Source organism: Lipotes vexillifer, unplaced genomic scaffold, assembly GCF_000442215.2.
Source record: "Lipotes vexillifer unplaced genomic scaffold, Lipotes_vexillifer_v1.1 scaffold778, whole genome shotgun sequence".
In the NCBI taxonomy this organism is placed as follows: domain Eukaryota; kingdom Metazoa; phylum Chordata; class Mammalia; order Artiodactyla; family Lipotidae; genus Lipotes; species Lipotes vexillifer.
The window spans coordinates 3,644,665-3,663,319 of NW_006774127.1; the positions used below are offsets into that span (position 1 = coordinate 3,644,665).

The 18,655-nt window shown below is 40.4% G+C and overlaps 1 protein-coding gene and 1 non-coding gene across 2 annotated transcripts; both read right to left on the minus strand.

The window, feature by feature from the left end:
- Nucleotides 1-2,039: 2,039 nt before the first annotated feature.
- TRNAK-UUU (transfer RNA lysine (anticodon UUU)) lies at nucleotides 2,040-2,111 on the minus strand. The gene has a single exon. It is a non-coding gene; the product is annotated as a tRNA-Lys (tRNA).
- Nucleotides 2,112-12,430: 10,319 nt separating this feature from the next.
- Nucleotides 12,431-17,949, minus strand: ZNF12 (zinc finger protein 12; the record flags this gene model as incomplete). The annotated part of the gene is made up of 4 exons (XM_007448900.1): nucleotides 12,431-14,391; nucleotides 14,488-14,595; nucleotides 17,436-17,531; nucleotides 17,800-17,949. Coding segments are annotated over 4 exons (1,991 nt in total), but the record flags the coding sequence as incomplete, so codon positions are not given.
- Between the last annotated feature and the right edge of the window lie 706 nt (nucleotides 17,950-18,655).

Below are 18,655 nucleotides of genomic sequence, written 5' to 3' on the forward strand. Positions count from 1 at the left end.
TCAGATGTGAAGTGAGGGAGGGGGTAGACGTGATGAAATGTGGCTCCACGTTTGGAGAGTAGGATTTGCTGTTGGGTAGGATGTGGAGTGAGAGAACGGGGTGGGGAGCTGAGGATGACCTCAGTATTTAGTCTGAGCAATCTGCTGGGGTGGGAAGTGTTCACTGAGATGGGAAAAGTGGGGAGGAGCAGTTCGGGGCAAATTTTTTAAGAAGTGACTTTGAGAAGCGTCAGTGACTTGAGATGATGATTATTCAAATTTAGATGTTGATAAGGCCCTTGGACATACAGATCTGGAGTTGGAGAACAGACAGGAGTGCAGATTAAATTTGAAAGTCATGAGTTGAAAGGTGGTATGTAGACATAACTGGGCCTTGGGCAGTGGATGTGGATAGACAGGAAAAGAGGCTGCAACTCACAGCCTTAAAACATGTAGGAGTCACAAGCGTAACAGAGAAGAAAACCCAGAGAGATGTCAGGAGGGCAAGAACGGTGCTTGTCAAGAAGGACACAATGAATTTCTAGTTTGAAATTGGAAACATGAAGTCAGCGTTTTCCCTCTTTGTTCCTGTAAACCATCTAAAACCAACTAGGAGATTGAGAAATGAGTTGCAGACTGGTATTTTGTATAAATCTGAGAAATAGCTAAATTTGAAACCATGACATAAGGGGAAGAATGGTTGAAAGCAATAAAAAATCAAGCTGGGTACAGGCACCTGGAATTGGAACCAGAGAGAGACCTCCAGGGCTGCTGACCTCAGAAGGAAATGCAAGGTGACTAACCCTTGGTAAAACATCAGGAAGGGATTGAACAAGATTGTGGCAGGAACTTCCTTGTTACCTGCTTTGGTTCTGAGAAGCAGAGAAGTGGGATTCAGGGTGGAATCACACACATAACCCTTAACTGTGTAAAGTATTGGTCTTTGTAGCATTTGGGGGATAAACGAGACTTTGCACATGAAAATGCCCATAGAGAAATAAAAGATAATCAAATACAATGTTAAGTCTTTGGTCCTAAGCAGCCAGTGCAGGATGCATGGATGTTTTCCTAAGAAAAAAAAAGGGAGAAAGAGAAAAAAAAAAGGCAAAAAAAAAAAATTAGTAAGTGAAGAACACGTGCCTGAAAAATATTGTCATAGAAGAGAGAAATATTGTGACCAAGTATCTCACTATGAATGTTTCACAGCTTAATGAAGCAACTGCTTTTATGATGCAAAAGCACAAGGAACCATATTTAAGCACTGAGGGAAGAGATGAAGAGACACAGGAGATTGTCTGAAAGCTTCCAGTGCTCAGGAATGAACAGGAAGAAGAAACATCCTGACCGTAAAATGTGTAGAATTGGAAGGAGCACAAGGAGGTGAAAACATAGTGAGGGGCCTGGAAGAGAGAAGCACAGGAAGTGAGCAGATGGAATGGGCATCGGGGCACAGTTAAAGGGGTCACATGTGGAAGACTGGAAAAGGAGGTTCAGCATGCACACCATCCAGTCCCCCATGTGGAAAGCCAGAGATAATTGAATAGAACAAATACTTAGAGATACATTTCAAAGAAGCTTCCTGGTATGAAAGAAGACTGGAGTCTACATGAAAAGGACTAACTTGCGGGAAACTAACTCAGAATTGTCGCCACCATGGTGTATCCTAGGGAAGTTACTAGATTTTTAAAGAAAGAAAGGTTCTTTTTGGTCTGCAAAACCAAAGAATTAAGTCATTTAAAACTTTGTTGAGGAATATTGACAAATATAATTGTATATATTTAAAACGTACAGTGATGATTTGGTGTACATATATTGTAGAATGGTTGCCAAGATTAAGATAATTAACACATTCATCACCTTACGTAGTTAACAGGTAATTTGTATGTGTGTTTTTTTTGGGGGGGGGTGAGAATGATTCAGATATATTTGCAACAGCGTTCAACGGTACAATACCATATTATTAACTATAGTCACCATGCTCTACATTAGATCCCCAGCACTTGAATTAAGTCTTTTTTCTTTTAAATTCTGGCTGTGCTGCTCAGCTTGCAGTATCTCAGTTCCCTGACCAGGGTTTGAACCTGGGCCACAACAGCAAAAGCACTGAATCCTAACCACTAGACCACCAGGGAACTCCCCAGTCATTTTTAAGGGGGAGAAAAAAAATCAGGTTGATCTCAGACGTCCATAATAACATCCAGTGCTTTTAAAAGCAGTGGAGAAAGAATTACAAAATCCTTAAGAACTAAAAGTAAATCCCAATAATTTTATATGTAGACAAAATGTTATTCAGCTAAAGTAACAGTAAGTTTGAACATGCAAGAATGCAGGGAAATATTGTTCTTGTGAATTCTTTGTAAAGAATTTTCTAGAACATGAACTTTAATCAAGAAATGGTAAAGTATAAAATAGCAGAAGATTGTTTTTGAGTGCTATTTATTTAAGTGAGAACTAAGTCTAAAACAAGTGGGGATTGATTATCAGGATAGAATTAAAACATAAAGGACTTAAGATTTTAGGATTATTAGATATAAAGTTTTAAAATTTGTGTGGAATAGCCACGTCCCAAAACAAACAAAGCAGTTTAGAAGGCTAAGAAAAACTAGAGGGAGCTTGCCCTTTCAAATTCAGTGCTAGCTATTGGCTGTAGTGTGATATTAATATAAGAATAAATGGATCAGAAGTTAAGATTCCAGAACTAGCTCCACGCATATGGAAATCAGATATGTGAGAAACAGACAAAGGGGAGGTAATTCAGTAAGTGCCGTTGAGAAAATTATTCATATGGAGAAAACATTTGTCTTTTACCATTATACAGAAATCAATTTAAAAGTAAAATATATGAAACTTCTAGAAGAAAGTATAGTGGGATATGTTTATAACTATATAAAAGGGGAATATATGTACGCTCTTGATATATATGTATCATCATCTATGTACAATCCTTATGAAAGGGTTCTCAAACAGCACAAAAATACTGTTCTAGAAGAAAAAAATAGATTATATTAAGAACATTCACGCATTACAAAACACCATAAAAATTCAAAATTCATGGCATAGAGTGAGAGGACTTATTTGTAACATATATAACCAGCAAAGACTTAATATCCAAAATACATTCATGGCTTTTCTCAAACAGAAATTTAAATAAGGCATTATACATTATTCATTTTACTTAATTTCTGCTTCCTCCCACTGGAATGTAAACTTCATTAGAACAGGGTTTGTTTTCTTTCATGTCTGTGTTTCCACTGTCTAGGATAGTGCCAGCCACAGTTTAGCATTCAATAAAAGTTTGTTGAATAATGAACTCCTACAATTCATAAGAAGAAGTCAGACAACCCAACAGAGAAGTGGACAAAAGACATACATGAAAAGGAGACACAAGTGGGAAACAAAAACACAAATGATAAATGAGAATATCTACAACTTCATTCGTAATAAGTAAAAAGTATGACAGTGAAATAGCATTTTCTGTGCTCAAATTTGGCAAAAATTAAGACATCTTTCAATAGCAAGCAGTTTTGATCACATGATCACTCTGCTGGGAAGAGTTTGTCAAGAACTAGGTCTTACAATGTCCCTTCCCTGTACCTCATCTGTTCCTAAGAGTTAAGGTTTTCGCTTTACCCAGTGACTGAAAAATTCCCACGTCCTCTATCTCCGCCTCATCTGCCCTCTACTCTCTGTTTTACCTGAGTTGTTCTCGTCTTTTCGTTGTTAGTGTGGCAAAAACTAACCCTAAAATCATTTCTTCCAAATTGTAAATCTTCTCACGTTCCTTATTTCCACTTACTTGGGTTCTAATCCTTTTCTTCTTCTGTATCTGACAACCATGAAAAGCACCTGTAATACTGATCTGTCCATAGTTCCTCTTATTTTTAATTTTCTTTTGAAAACTGTCTTCTATAGCTTTTATTCTTACCTTCCAGTGACCTTACTCAAAACCAGAACCTTATTCTCTGATGCCTTATTTCATTCCTAATTGTAAGTATCTATTTTTAAATCTAAAGCATCTGTTTCGTCTTGTTGCTGGCCTTATATAATCCTAGGGTTGTCTTCTATTAAGATACCTTTTCTTAAACATATCAGTCCATATTCATCCTTTTTTGTTGATGTTACTCAAAAACTCATGGTAAGTTCCATATGATCCTCCTCCTAAATACTCTGCTCACACATCTTACCCACATCTGCACCTCTTCTTGAGGTTTGCCTGTCCAGTCCTTAAGAAAGGGCTTAGGACTGTGCCTGGCATGTAGTTAATGCTTGTTGTGCGTATTTTACACTTAGTTTATGTTTGAGCTCAAGTACTCACCTCTGTTTTGAAGTGCTTCTTACTCTCTCCCCTCTTAGAATTCCCATTTCACTTAGTAGCTGAGCCACAAGGAATTCAGACCTCATCATATACTGTGACACCTGAGAGCATCTGGTTATTGCTGAGGCTTTTGTCCCCATCTGGGGGGCCTCTTTTTAAAAACTCTTCCTTAATTTGATGTATAATACATAATAGATATGCTCATCTATTAATGCTGATAGATACGTTTATTCAGAAAGCATTTCCTAAGTACATAGGACTACATCACTTACCTGTAGATTCTGATTCATAGGGTACATGGATTGACATGGGGCTATGAGAGTCTATACTCCATGTTGTTATTTTTTTTTAAATTTGCTTTTATTTATTTGTTTATTTTTGGCTGCATTGGGTCTTCGTTGCTGTGCACGGGCTTTCTCTAGTTGCAATGAGCGGGCGCTACTCTTTGTTGTGGTGTGTGGGCTTCTCATTGTGGTGGCTTCTCTTGTTGCAGAGCGTGGGCTCAGTAGTTGTGGCTCATGGCCTCTAGAGCACAGGCTCAGCAGATGATTGTAGACCAGTGGTTGGTCTGTTTTGACCTTGGAGCTGCAGGCAGCTTGGTTATATTGTCTTATTTGCCTTCTCTGTCCTGACTCACAGGTTGTAAGTACTCTGGTTCTTTCCAGATTTTTCTTTTATTTATATAGCTCATATTTTACACTTGTGCTAATTAACTAAAGTGGCATTTTAATTGTTCTTGCTTTGTAACACTTCTCCAAGTCCCTCTTCGTTTCTATTTTTCAAGACTTTCTTGGCTTTTCCCACATTAGTTCTTAGAGGCGACCTTTAGAACGGATTTACCAGGCTCCTCTCCAGAGCTTTCTGGGATTCTGATTGAATTTAAATTTAGTCTAAAGTAGCTGCCTACTGAGTGGCACTCCTAATCCCACTGGCTGGACCACTTCCCCCTCCAACCAGAGGCAAGGCTCAGAGACGGTTTCTGTTGGTCTTTTTCCTGTGAGTGGGCCATACTTTCTTTGCGTGTTTTGTAATTTTTTGCTGAAAACTAGACATTTTAAATATGACAACATGGGAACTCTGGAAATCAGATTCTCCCCCTGCCCCAGGGATTTTTTGTTGTGGGTTCTTGTCGTTTGCATCCTTATTGACTTTTCTAAACTATTTTTATAAGTCTATATCCTTTGTCATGTGTGGCCACTTAACTCTTTTTAGTTTTTATTTTATACTGGAGTATAGTTGATTTACAATGTCATGTTAGTTTCTGGTGTACAGCAAAGTGATTCATAAAGATTCATAAAGAATATATGTATTCTTTTTCATATTCTTTTCCATTATGATTTATTACAAGTTATTGAACATAGTTACCTGTGCTATACAGTAGGTCCTTGTTGGTTATCTATCTTATATATAGTAGTGTGTATATGTTAATCCCAAACTCCTAATTTATCCCTCCCCCCTACCTTTCCCCTTTGGTAACCATAGGTTTGTTTTTGAAGTCTGTGAATCTGTTTTTTTTGTAAATAAGCTCGTTTGTATCATTTTTTTTAGATTCCACATATAAGTGCTATCATATTTGTCTTTGTCTGACTGACTTAGTACGATAATCTCTAGGTCCATCCATGTCGCTACAAATAGCGTTATTTCATTCTTTGTGTCTGGGTAATATTCCATTGTATATATGTACCACGTTTTCTTCATCCATTCCTCTGTTGATGGGCATTTAGGTTGCTTCCATGCCTTGGCTATTGTAAATACTGCTGCTATGAACATTGGGGTGTACTTATCTTTTCGAATTAATGGTTTTCTCTGGATATATGCCCAGGAGTGAGATTGCTGGATCATACGGTAGTTCTATTTTTAGTTCCTTAGGGAACCTCTATACTGTTCTCCATAGTGGCTGCACCAATTTACATTCCCACCAACAATGCAGGAGGGTTCTCTTTTCTCCACACCCTCTCCAGCATTTATTGTTTATAGACTTTTTGGTGATGGCCGTTCCGATCACTGAGGTGATAACCTCATTGTAGTTTTGATTTGCGTTTTCTAATAATTAGCGATGCTGAGCATCTTTTAATGTGCTTTTTGGCCATCTGTATGTCTTCTTTGGAGCAATGTCTATTTAGATCTTCTGCCCATTTTTTGATTGGGTTATTTTGATACTGAGCTGCATGAGCTGTTTGTATATTTTGGAGACTAATTCCTTGTCAGTGGCTTTATTTACAAATATTTTTTTCCCCATGTGTGGGTTGACTTTTTGTTATCATTTCCTTTATTGTGCAAAAGGTTTTAGGTTTAATTAGGTCCCATTTGGCTTTTTGTTTTTATTTTTGTTATTCTAGGAGGTGGATCCAAAAAGATACTGCTGCGATTTATGTCGAAGAGTGTTCTGCCTGTTTTCCCTCTAAGAGTTCTATAGTGTCTGGCCTTACTTACACTTAGGTCTTTAATCCATTTTGAGTTTTTGTGTATGGTATTAGAGAATGTTCTGATTTCATTCTTTTACATATAGTTGTCCAGTTTTCCCAGCACCACTTATTGAAGAGACTTGTCTTCTCGTATATTCTTGCCTCGTTTGTCGTAAATTAGGTGACCATAGGTGCATGGGTTTATTTCTGGGCTTTCTGTCCTGTTCCATTGCTCTGTATTTATGTTTCAGTATCATACTGTTTTGATTACTGTAGCTTTGTCAGGGCACCTGATTCCTCCAGCTCCGTTTTTCTTTCTCAGGATTACTTTGGATATTTGGGGTCTTTTGTGGGTCTTTTGTGTTTCTGTGCAAACGTAAAAAATTTTTGTTCTAGTTCTGTAAAAAATGCCATTGGTAACTTGATAGGGATTGCATTGAATCTGTATATTCAGATAAGTGGCCACTTAATTCTGTTCCATTAGCTTCTAGAGGTCAGCTGTGTTTTGTCAGCTTCTGTAAACACCTGGAGCCAAAAAAAGGGGACATTCCCCCAGTTTTGCAGGCTAGCTGTGGCTGTGTTGGGCACTCCTTCAGTGCTTAGCCAGGCTGGTTCCACTCTGCCTTAGCCTTCACTAACAGCTTACATGGAGCCTGCGGGCCAGTCCAGGTGAGAGCATAGGGACTTTTCAGGTCTTTTCTGAGCTGTGTCTCACCTGGGCACACATGATGTGCACTAGGAAGCTTTTCAAAAGCTCGTATTGCCACACACAACTCCATTTTCCAACCTGCCCCTTCCCAGGCTTCTCAATACGTCTGCTGCTCACTTTGACTGTCATCCTGCCCCCCAGGTTGCTGCCCCCACCCCCAGGACTTGTGCCTTTAAATGCCTTTGGCACCAGCCCTCTGGGAAGACTGCTCTGAGTCAAGGAAACAACAAAAGGAAGCCCCGTTACTGACTGACAGACAGCAGCCCACAGGTGAGGCCCACAAGCACAGCCCTGTGGGCTGTCTCATTCTTGCCCTGCCCCCAGCAACCTGTGCCTGGGACTCAGGCTGCCATCAATTGGGCTGGTGACCGGAGATGTGGGGGACAGTGGGTGGGCAGCTTTCTCATTGCAAAGTGTTGCTCTTATCAACCTTCCTTGGTGGTTCTAAGTCCCAGACTAGATTCTAGAGTTTTGCCAACGTTGCCAGCTCATTAATTGTTCCAGACTAGATTCTAGAGTTTTGCCAACGTTGCCAGCTCATTAATTGTTCATGTTGGGGGATTTCACCATTTTTGGTGAAATCACTTCCCGTCAGTTTTCGAGCACTTCTTTACTGCTAATACAAATGACTGTTCTACACTTAATTTTCCTAATCAGCATTGGAATAAGCTTTTACTCTTAAGAGCTCTGGTTCCATTTAGTGGAGAATAATTACAAACCAAGATCTGGGTGAACATTTTTCTTTTTCTTTGGGGGGGGGGCAGTGCACACATTTTTCTGAAGGTAAAATATGGCATATTTAATTAGGAATTCAATACTATTACAGTGTGCTAGTATTTATTAGGATTCTGTTCATTCCACGAATAATCTTGTTGAAAAGGTTGCTGTTGAAAAGATTTTGAGTGGGCTGCCTTTTTACTTTCTAAGACTCACTCTTGTATTTGATCATTAGTGTACCACTAAGTTTTGGAGGAAGGCATAGGTTGCATTTTAGAAGACATGACTGCAGTTCATTTTTTGTTGGCTAATTCTGTGTGTCAGATTGGCTGCCAAGCAAAGTGGCTGAACCAAGAGATTGAAATCTCATGTACAATTCCAAACAGGGGGTCCAGGGAGGTAGGGGACCCTCCCCATCCCATTCCATGGTGTTATCCAGAGAAAAGTTTCCCTTCAATGTATTACTTTTCCATCCCCGAAGCAGGAGTCGGCAAAATATGGATCATAGGCCAAATTTGGCTACTGCCTCTTTTTTGTACAGCATAAACCAAGAATGGTTTTTATATGTTTTAGAATAATAAGTTCTAGCAATCACAGCCCAAGCAAGGGAAGGAGGAAAGGCAACGAAGAACCAACTTTTAAGAATGTGACTCTTTTGAGACTGTGACTCAGAGGATGACACAGATTTCCCTAATGGGCTCCAACATAATCACCTGGCCATACCTACCTGAAAGGTAAGTTGAGAAGTCAAATCTCCAGTGATGTGCCAGTTGAAACTGAAGGGGGAATCTCTTTCATAAACAAAGCAGGGTAACACTGTAGTACAGTCAGCAGCCCAGTTTATTACACTGAGTTCTATAAAGTGATGCAGACACTCACATGTAGAACTCTTTCATCATAAGGACGTTTACAAGCAGCTGTGCCATTTTCCTGAAAGTTGGCTTGGGTAGAAGTTGCCAGAAAAGGCACAGGAGGCACCATTTAGGTACCTAAGCTATAAAATTCTGGCTAAAACTGAACAGAATAAAACATTATTCAGGATTTTAATTAGGGGCCTTTAATTTTCCTGTGCGCATGTTTTCATATTTCTGGAGGAGTCCTGGGCACAGTGTTAACTGTACTACTCAGTTAAAAACATACTTATTATCAGCATTGGTTTCTGTGTGGACCCCACTGTTTCTTCATGCCAAACCCAATTCCATCCCTTCCCCCACAGGTACTCACACTGATGAAGGTATGACCTTAAGCACATACTACTGTAGCCTCTAAGAGGGTATGTGTGTAACTTTAATTGATGTAAACATTTTTTAGTTGCATGAAATCTCATTCCATCCATTTTTTTTCATTCATATCTAAAAGTGTTAATCAGCTGTGCTACAACAGAGCACACACTGCTAACTGCTGGACACCACCCCACTGCTTGATCCACATTTTACTCACCTCTTCTAATGAAGTCACCTAGGATATCTCAAAAGTCCTGCTGTGGTGAAATTCCCTGTATATACATCCTCCTGTGTATAGAATTTCTCTGGGATCTATCAACAGATTGGGGTACTACTGCATGATAAAGCACACATATTATTGAATTTAAAAGGTATTTCCAGGTTAGTTTCCCAGATGCCTGTATCATTTTACATATTTCCACAGTATACAAAGATACCAGTACATCCTTACCAATATCTATCCATACAACCTTCTTTGGGGTGCTAGAGTGGACAGCCCAGCCAGCCACGCTGAGGTGGAATAAAGAGAGGGTGACTCTCTGTGGCCTCAGAAGAGGGCCCTGGTGTTAGGAATGGTCTTCATTTTGACCTGTTTGAGAGGCCACAGAAGCATCAAATGAACCGCCATTTCACTAACACTATAACTGAAAAAAACAGACAAAAAAAACTGGGGGAATCTCACCTGTATGTGCCAGGAGGGGTCAACCTCCTGCTCAGCCCTTGGAAACCCCCTGGGAGTTCCAAATCTGCTCACACTCCACAGTATGAGGTCACTGTGTATAAAGAGCAAGTATTCCTGCTCTGCCCCAATTCCACATTCAGTTTGCTGCTGGGTGGGGAAACAGAACCATCCCCTGTGGTGCGTTCTTTCATGAACTTAGGCCTTGCCAGGAATAGTTAAAAACTTTTCAAATATTGCATTCCTTCAAATCTAAGACAACCCATTATTTTAAAGAAGAAAAAAAATCAATGCCAGTTGAATAAGAACATGCTATAGATCCAAATTTCAGAGATGTAATTATATGAAAACACTGACATCTCTGAAACAATAAAGAAATCCCATGACTGCATTACTGAAGAGGCAGTTGAGGACCACTTACATGTACAGGACCCTTTCATGTCAGGCACTCCATGAGAAAAAGAATGTGGTAAACCATTTAAACTTTTCAAATATTTTACTTAAAATGCATACTGTGTATTTAAGCTACTTCCCACTAGTGTAGGAAACCTCTGCAAATATCATTTCAACAAATATACCATGTATAGTTGCTACACAAAACTATTATACACTCTACCAGAATTTTAATTCCTGTTATGTAGCAGACTCAAGATCATCTAGACAAATATGGTGGAAAAGTGATAAGCAACAAAAACAGGTGCCATGAGTGATAGAAATACATGACAAACATGGCATTTCATCTCCGTGGTAAGGGGTGAATTAAATAATACAGGCTATCAGGCTAATCACTGGACAACAGAAGTAGATCCTTACCTCACACCATATATTGTCAACGATATGGTAGCAGTGATCCATGAATAACAAATTAACCTAAACAAAATTTATGTCATGCATTACCAAAAGAAAGATACACCTGACATCGTATCAGGTTCGGAGGTTCTTAGGTCAGTAACATAACAATTCAGGAAAACATACGCATTGAATGGTTTCAGGTTTTCTAATGCTTAAACTATTTATACCAAAATTTACGGAAAATAAGATAATTTCAAAATCAACAGCTCAAAATAAATGATTTGCCTAAAGTCCACTTCTCAATCGCGTAACTCCTACAAACTCTAGTTATCCCCCTAAAACCAACCTAAATCAATCATCTTATAAATTTAGTCTTTCAGAAAAGAAACAGTCCAGAGATGGAATGGCTACATGGCTGGCTGGTTTGGTGGCTCAAGAGCATTGCCCAGGTCCCAGGTTCTTCCAATCTTTCTGCTCTGCCATGTGCAAATTATATCATAATTCATTGCTGAAAGACAGAGCCAGGCATCACATCCAGAGGAGGAAAAGTTCAACAAGGTTCCATTTCACCCAGCATGATTCTTTGAAGATTTGAAGAAAACTTTTCCAGAAATAACCTGTCAGATGTTTCCTTTATTTGTCTAGAATTGGGTCCTTGGACCACTCTAAACCAGTTGCTGGCCATGAGAAATGGATTATCATTATTGGCTGAAACTTATCAGGATTTTTCTGTTCTGTCAGGAGGAATGGATACCCAAACTTGGCCAGCCAACAATAAGGAGCGAGTGACTAGGGTGGTCACCCAACAATGCCAGCTACAAAGCCATATGAACCCACTCAACCCATTCAGGAAGGAGCAAAGCACAGTGTTTAAAAATACCATCATATCAAATAAAATTACAGTTAATTCCTAGGTTACACATTGTGTGCTCTGCACACTTACACTTAGGTAGGCATCTAAATAAAAAACCATAGGTGAAAAAAATTAGGTTAAAATGAAACTATTTTAGGTTCATCTAAAAAACTGTACTGAGTGCAATGAGTCCTATGTTCCTCACTACAGACTTCTGGCATTAACAACTGTAAATTATCTATGCCATTTTCTATTTTTTGCATAGATTTCTATCTCTTGCTAACTCAGATACAGTTGAAAACATTATTAAAAACACTGACTCCCTTATGGAAGACTTAGTTCATTAACAATGATAAAATGCATTTATAAATGCCGGAAGATTACAAAAAGAAGCATACTTCGTATCTTTCAAATATTAGTTCAGTAACAATGCATATTAAGATACTAACATAGTGGTGCTACTTAACATGGGTCATTACCATATGCCTTAGAAATTGTAATAAGGATAGGATGCCTTTTCAAACGTGATTCAAACTGAACAATTCCTGTAATGCAGCATCTTAAAAAGCAAACAAACAGACCAAAACACACTCAAAAGCATTAGTCCTACATCCTCAGGACCCACTCATATATGAGCTTAATGTTGCCATGTTGCTGTCTTGATTAGCTACCTGACAACTTTACAGCTTCTATCTACATGAGGAGCATGTTTATTCACAACAGCCATCTTCTGTGGCTTCTTTTTTACAAAAAACTTTGTGTGTTTTATCAGAAACATAACTTTCAGTATTCATAATTTCCAACAGATTATGTTCTCCACATTCCTTAAGTTGAGAGATTTTTCCCTTGGTCTGAATTCCCTGATATGTGAAACAGTTTGAATCCATGGTGAAACTGTGTACAATTTAAGTATCAATAAATTTTTACTCCTGTCAACCCATCATGGGGCCTAGTTACAGTTGTGAACTTCCAAATTCCAAGTCCGACTAATGCTCGAAGGCTTGTCCACACTCACCTGTGTGAACTCTCTGTCTTAGGATGGTAGGAATATTGAGGGTTGTGACATTAAATGAGGTGTGACTTCAGAGAAGCCTTCCCACGTCAAGTACGTTCATATTCCCTCTCCTGTGAATTCTCTGATGGCTATTGAAGGCTGATTTGTGGTAGAATTTTTTCCCACATTCGTTACATTCATAGGGCTTCTCTCCTGAATGAGTTCTATGATGTACTGTAAGGTATGACATCCGAGAGAAGGCTTTCCCACATTCGTTACATTCAAAAGGCTTCTCTCCTGAATGAATTCGATGATGGATAGTGAGATATGACATCTGAGAGAAAAACTTCCCACATTCAAAACACTCATAGGCTTTCTCTCCTGTGTGTGTTCTCTGATGTCTATTAAGGGCTGAATTCTGGCAGAAGGTTTTCCCACATTCAGTACATTCATAGGGCTTCTCTCCAGAATGAATTCTATGATGTATAGTGAGGTATGACATCTGAGAGAAGAACTTGCCACATATGTAACATTCATAGGGCTTCTCTCCTTTATGTATTCTCCGATGTCTACAAAGGGCTGAATTCTGGTAGAAGGTCTTCCCACATTCGTTACATTCATAGGGTTTCACTCCTGAGTGAGTTCTATGATGTATAGTGAGGTATGACAACTGGGAGAATAACTTTCCACATTCATTACATTCATAGGGCTTCTCTCCTGTGTGGACTCTCTGATGTCTCATGAGGGCTGAGTTCAGGTAGAAGGTTTTCCCGCATTCATTACATTCATAGGGCTTCTCTCCTGAATGAGTTCTGTAATGTACAGTGAGATACGACAACCGAGAGAAGAATTTCCCACATTCATTGCATTCGTAGGGTTTCTCTCCTGTGTGTGTCCTCTGGTGTGTAGTCAGAGTAGACTTGCGGCAGAAACATTTCCCACACTCGTTGCACTTATAGAGTTTCACACCTGTGTGAATTTTCTGATGGTCATTAAGTGCTGACTTCTGGGAGAAGGTTTTTCCACAGTCGTGACAAACATAGGGTCTCTCTCCTGAATGTGTTCTCTGGTGTTGTGTGAGATGTGTCTTCTGGCAAAATGATTTTCCACAATAACTACATTCATAGGGCTTCTCTCCTGAGTGAGTTCTCTGATGTTGAATGAGGTGTAACTTCTGGTAGAAAGTTTTCCCACATTCAGTACATTCATAGGGCTTCTCCCCTGTGTGTGTTCGCTGATGTACAGTGAGTGTTCCCTTCTGGCAGAAGGATTTCCCACATTGGTTACATTCATAAGGTTTCTCTCCTGTATGAGTCCTCTGGTGTATAATAAATTTTGACTTTTTACAGAAGGATTTCCCACATGCATTGCATTCATAGGGCTTCACTTCCATATGAGCTCTCTGGTGCACACTGAGGTTTGACATTTGGAGAAAGGCTATTTCAGATTCGTTCCACTTGTAGGGCCTCTCCATATGATTAACAAACACTGTACCCTTTTGAAAGGCTTTCTGATATTCCATATATTCAAAGGGTTTCTCTAAAATATGAATGTTCTGATAAATACTTCCTTCATTTAGAGTATAAGCCTCCCTATTTTGATTAAATTCATAAGGTTTATCTCCTGGATGAGTTTTTTCAAGCTTAACATGGAGAAGTGATTTCCCACATGCACTACATTCATCTGGCTTCATTCTTGCATAGCTTCCATCACTACTAATATATTCTGAAGTAGATTTTAAACTCTTGTCACATTTACAAGATATTTTTCTTGAAGGAACAGGGTTTGTTTCCACATTAAAAGTCTTACCAAAAACATTACCTCTCTCTTCAATCAGGGTTTTGTTGTTGACAGATTCAGTTTGCCTTGAATGTTTGTCTTCATTTTCCTGGGCTCCCTCTATCAGATCATGGACTTCCCAGTCTTCTTCTAAATAGAGGCAAAATTAACCAATTTTTATACATCTTCCTATATAAGATATGAGATGTGACTTGTACACAAGCCATTTCCTTGTGGCACAGGTGCTAGTTTCATGAACAGATGAAAACAATTCCAAGTGTACTTCTTTCCCTTATTCTTTTGGTTTGGAATAAGCACCCACATGCACACACACAACCTCCACAGTCTCCAGTAGTGACAAAAGCTGACAAAAGCACAAGCACTGGGCTTCCCTGATGGCGCAGTGGTTACGAATCTGCCTGCAAGTGCAGGGGACAAGAGTTTGAGTCCTGGTCTGGGAAGATCCCAAACGCCACAGAGCAACTAAGCCCATGTGCCACAACTACTAAGCCTGCGCTCTAGAGCCTGTGTGCCACAACTACTGAAGCTCGCACACTAGAGCCTGTGCTCCGCAACAAGAGAAGCCACTGCAATGAGAAGCCTGCACACTGCAACAAAGAGTAGCCTCTGCTCGCCACAACTAGAGAAAGCCCACACACAGCAATGAAGACCCAATGCAGCAAAAACACACACAAGCACCTTTGATCTTTGCTACTTTTAAGATTTTGTTTAAAACTGGGTATAGAAGGTAAAATACAAACGTGGAGCAATGATGAGAAGACAAAGGATGCTAGGTGAATGACCAATTCTTAGATGTGAAAGGACTCACTGCAAACAGGTAAACTGATGGGGTGACAATGAGTTTAGCCACTGGACAAGGACAAGGAGGAATCAGTCTCAGGAGGTGGATCAGCACTTTACACCATGGCACTTTCACATCAAGTGGAGAGACAGATCACAGGCTAAGGCACTGTCACCTACACCGAGATGTCTGGTACCAGCAATGCCCCAGCTTACGTTCAACCACAGGTCTCTGCTCCTGTTGTTTAACAAAGTTTGCCGGACTTCCAGCCTTGATCCACTCAAACCCTATCTTTTAGGGTGTGTCCATGCTTAAAAAAAAATACTGTTCAAGTCCTTTCTCAAGCTAATTAGCTCCATTTCCCCTTAAAGTTGAAAATAATTACTCTCCATATATTTTTGATTCAGCCTTGCATTGGAACATTAACATTCCATGTGCAATGCTGACTTTTAAATTAGCCATGCATCTCTGTTCTCTTTTCTTAACCAAAATCTCTTAGAAAGTATGGCTCTATTTTCTATTTCTTTTGAACCCCTCAACAGAAGTCATAGTTGTTCTTAATTTTAATCATATATAGACCTCTTTCGACTACCAGCAGAATATATGGGATGTCACCTAGACACGCATATTTAGAAATAAATGCCTATATCTGAATCACTTTGCTGTACACCTGAAACTAACACAACACTATACTTCAATAAAAAAATAAAAATAATAAATTATTTCTGACTGAATGGACAAGAAGGTTCTTTCACCTACCTGCCTCCTCAGATAATCAAAGAAAATAACATGTACTATATGTTACATACTATGATGAGGGGAGAGAACATGGCCTTTTCTTTATTGGATTATGGGGGGTGTGGTGTGCAGAAGCTCAAGCAAAAAATACATAACCAAATAACAGATTCCTTGATCAGACCTAGCTTTTTTTTTTAAGGCATCACCATGATGAGGTGGAGTCAAAGTCAAGAGAAAGAAGAGACTGGAGTGATGATTAGAGCTGGATGGAAAAACTTCAAGGTGGGGTTGAATATTTGAGTTCAGACAGAAAGAATGTGTAATCTGGACAAATAACCCACACCCCAATGAAACAGAAGACATTTAGAAGTGTGGACCAAAGGGAGTTTATCCGGAGTTTCGGAAAACAATAGAAAATTAAAATTTCCAGGTAACACAGCGCCAATATTGGGTAATTCTTAAAGTAATAGGAATTTAAATTCCTTTTAGGAATCAACAGGGAATCGCTGTAGGCTTACCCTATGAGACTAGTGATAAGATGGATTAGAAAGGCAGATGAACACATCTTGCAAATCCAGTCAGAATGAAGGAGCACCTACTGCTCCCACAGGAAACACTGAACCAGAGGACAGGGTGGACAATGAAGCATTAAACAGACAAAAACCCTCAAGACTTCAGACAGGAGGGGCCCTTTGAAGAAGTCGGGGAACAAACCACCGAGGTGCGAAGCAGATCCTTCAGAGACATTTCTGGAGGGGGCGGGGATGGGAGGATAAATGATCCACGACTAATTTCAGTACCTCCTACTCACTCTGCACCTACTCCGACACGACAGCATTCAAGGCCCGGGCCACAGAACAGTAAATAGGAGACAAGATGAAAATGGGCATTTGGAGGAAGAGGGAGACACCAAACTCCAGCAGCACTCGTCTCAGGAATGACCAGCACCCGTGCTCATGACAGCAAAGGTGAACTGAGTTTACTGGTTTATGCACAGGATGGGGGTTTGACCTCTGTCCTCAAGGAAAGAGAAGTGAGAAGTGAAACTGCAGACAGAAACAAGTCTGAGGCATTTCATGGGAAAGAAGAAAAAAGGGAAGTAATAAGAATATGGAGAGTCACGAGTTATTCTCTAGTAACAGACTATGAACGCCTGAAAGCAAAAAGAATCTACGATAAGAGGTTACTGAATATGCTGTAAGAACAAGAGGACCTGAGGCTTAAGAGGAAGAAGGAAGTGAGTGGGTTTGGTTCGGGGTAGAAGCAAGCGTGGAGAAGCTCTACCAACATAAGCTTTTGTGGGGAAGGAGGAAGTCTTTGGGAGTGAGATTCGCATAGCTAAAGCACACAAGCAACTCTCCTTAGTCACTTCTAAGGCTTGGCACCATTAAAAAATTCCAGGGAAAAGCACTTCTGAGTTACCGACCTCCTCACTGCCTCACTCACACACCTGGGCAGCTCTGAAGTAGGAATTCTCCTCGCACTATCCATGGCTCTTCTCCTTTCTCCAACTTGGTGATAACTTCCGGTTTGATAATGTGACACCCTGCTAACAGAAATGAGAGAGAACTTGAGCCTGGCTGCTGGGCTTCCAGATCTACTGTCTAAGCAAAGGGCTGCCTTTCAAGCTACACAACAGAAGTGGCCATCTGTGCTGTACCAAAATTAGAACCTACTTGGAGGCAAAGACCAAATGCCCTCCTGCCTGGTGCCCCAGATTACTCACATTTGTCCCATTAAATTCAAAGTTAAAGTCAGTAAGTTAGAGGGAAATCCTGTTTATCTCAGCAATTCAGAAAGCAGGCTCTCCTCACCCACAGAAACGAGGTGGCTGTAGTTCTCCAGCATCACATCCCTGTAGGTTGTCTTCTGCTCAGGGTCCAACTGCTGCCACTCCTCCTGGGTGAAGTCCACGGCCACGTCCGTGAATGACACTGGCCCCTGCAATGGCACCGTGATGGGAACTGGGTGACGTGGAGAAGACTTAGGGGGACAAGAGCTCACCCAGCTCACCAAGAAAGTTAACACTGTATACCTCTTTTACGTTATGGATCTCCTGGGAGGAAAATAAATACAATACACTGCTATGAGTTCGTTCAGTGTACAGCAAAGAAAGAAAATACTGTCTTACATTGTGAGCCAGGAACAAACCTGGATGTTGGGGACCTACAACAGCAGACAAAGCCCCTGCTCCCGAGGAGCACAGGCCTGAGGGCATGTGTGTCGACCCGGGATGCACTGTGCCCCTTCGCTTGGCTTCCAGACTGTTAACAGCGTGGTCCTCCTCTTACCTCCCTGGCCACTCCTTCTCAATCTCGTTTGCTGGCGCCCCCTCTCCCCTGAGTCATCCTCAAGTTAGAGGGCCCTGGGGCTCAGTTATTTTCTTTTACACTTTGCTTTGATGGTGATCCCATCTGGCCTCATGGCTTTAATTACCACCTACATGTCAACATTTCCCAAATTTATATCGCCAGCCCAGGCTTCTCTCCTAAACTCCGGACACATGTGTCCCATTCCTGCCCTAAGCTTCTCCTACCGCTCACAGAAGGAGCTGAGCTGCAGTATTCGCCACACTTCCCAAAGCAACAAGCAACCCAAGCAACATATTCTAGTTGTGTATTTTACTATGAAGATAAGCCTGCGGCGGTCTGACACTGACCTGCCAAACGA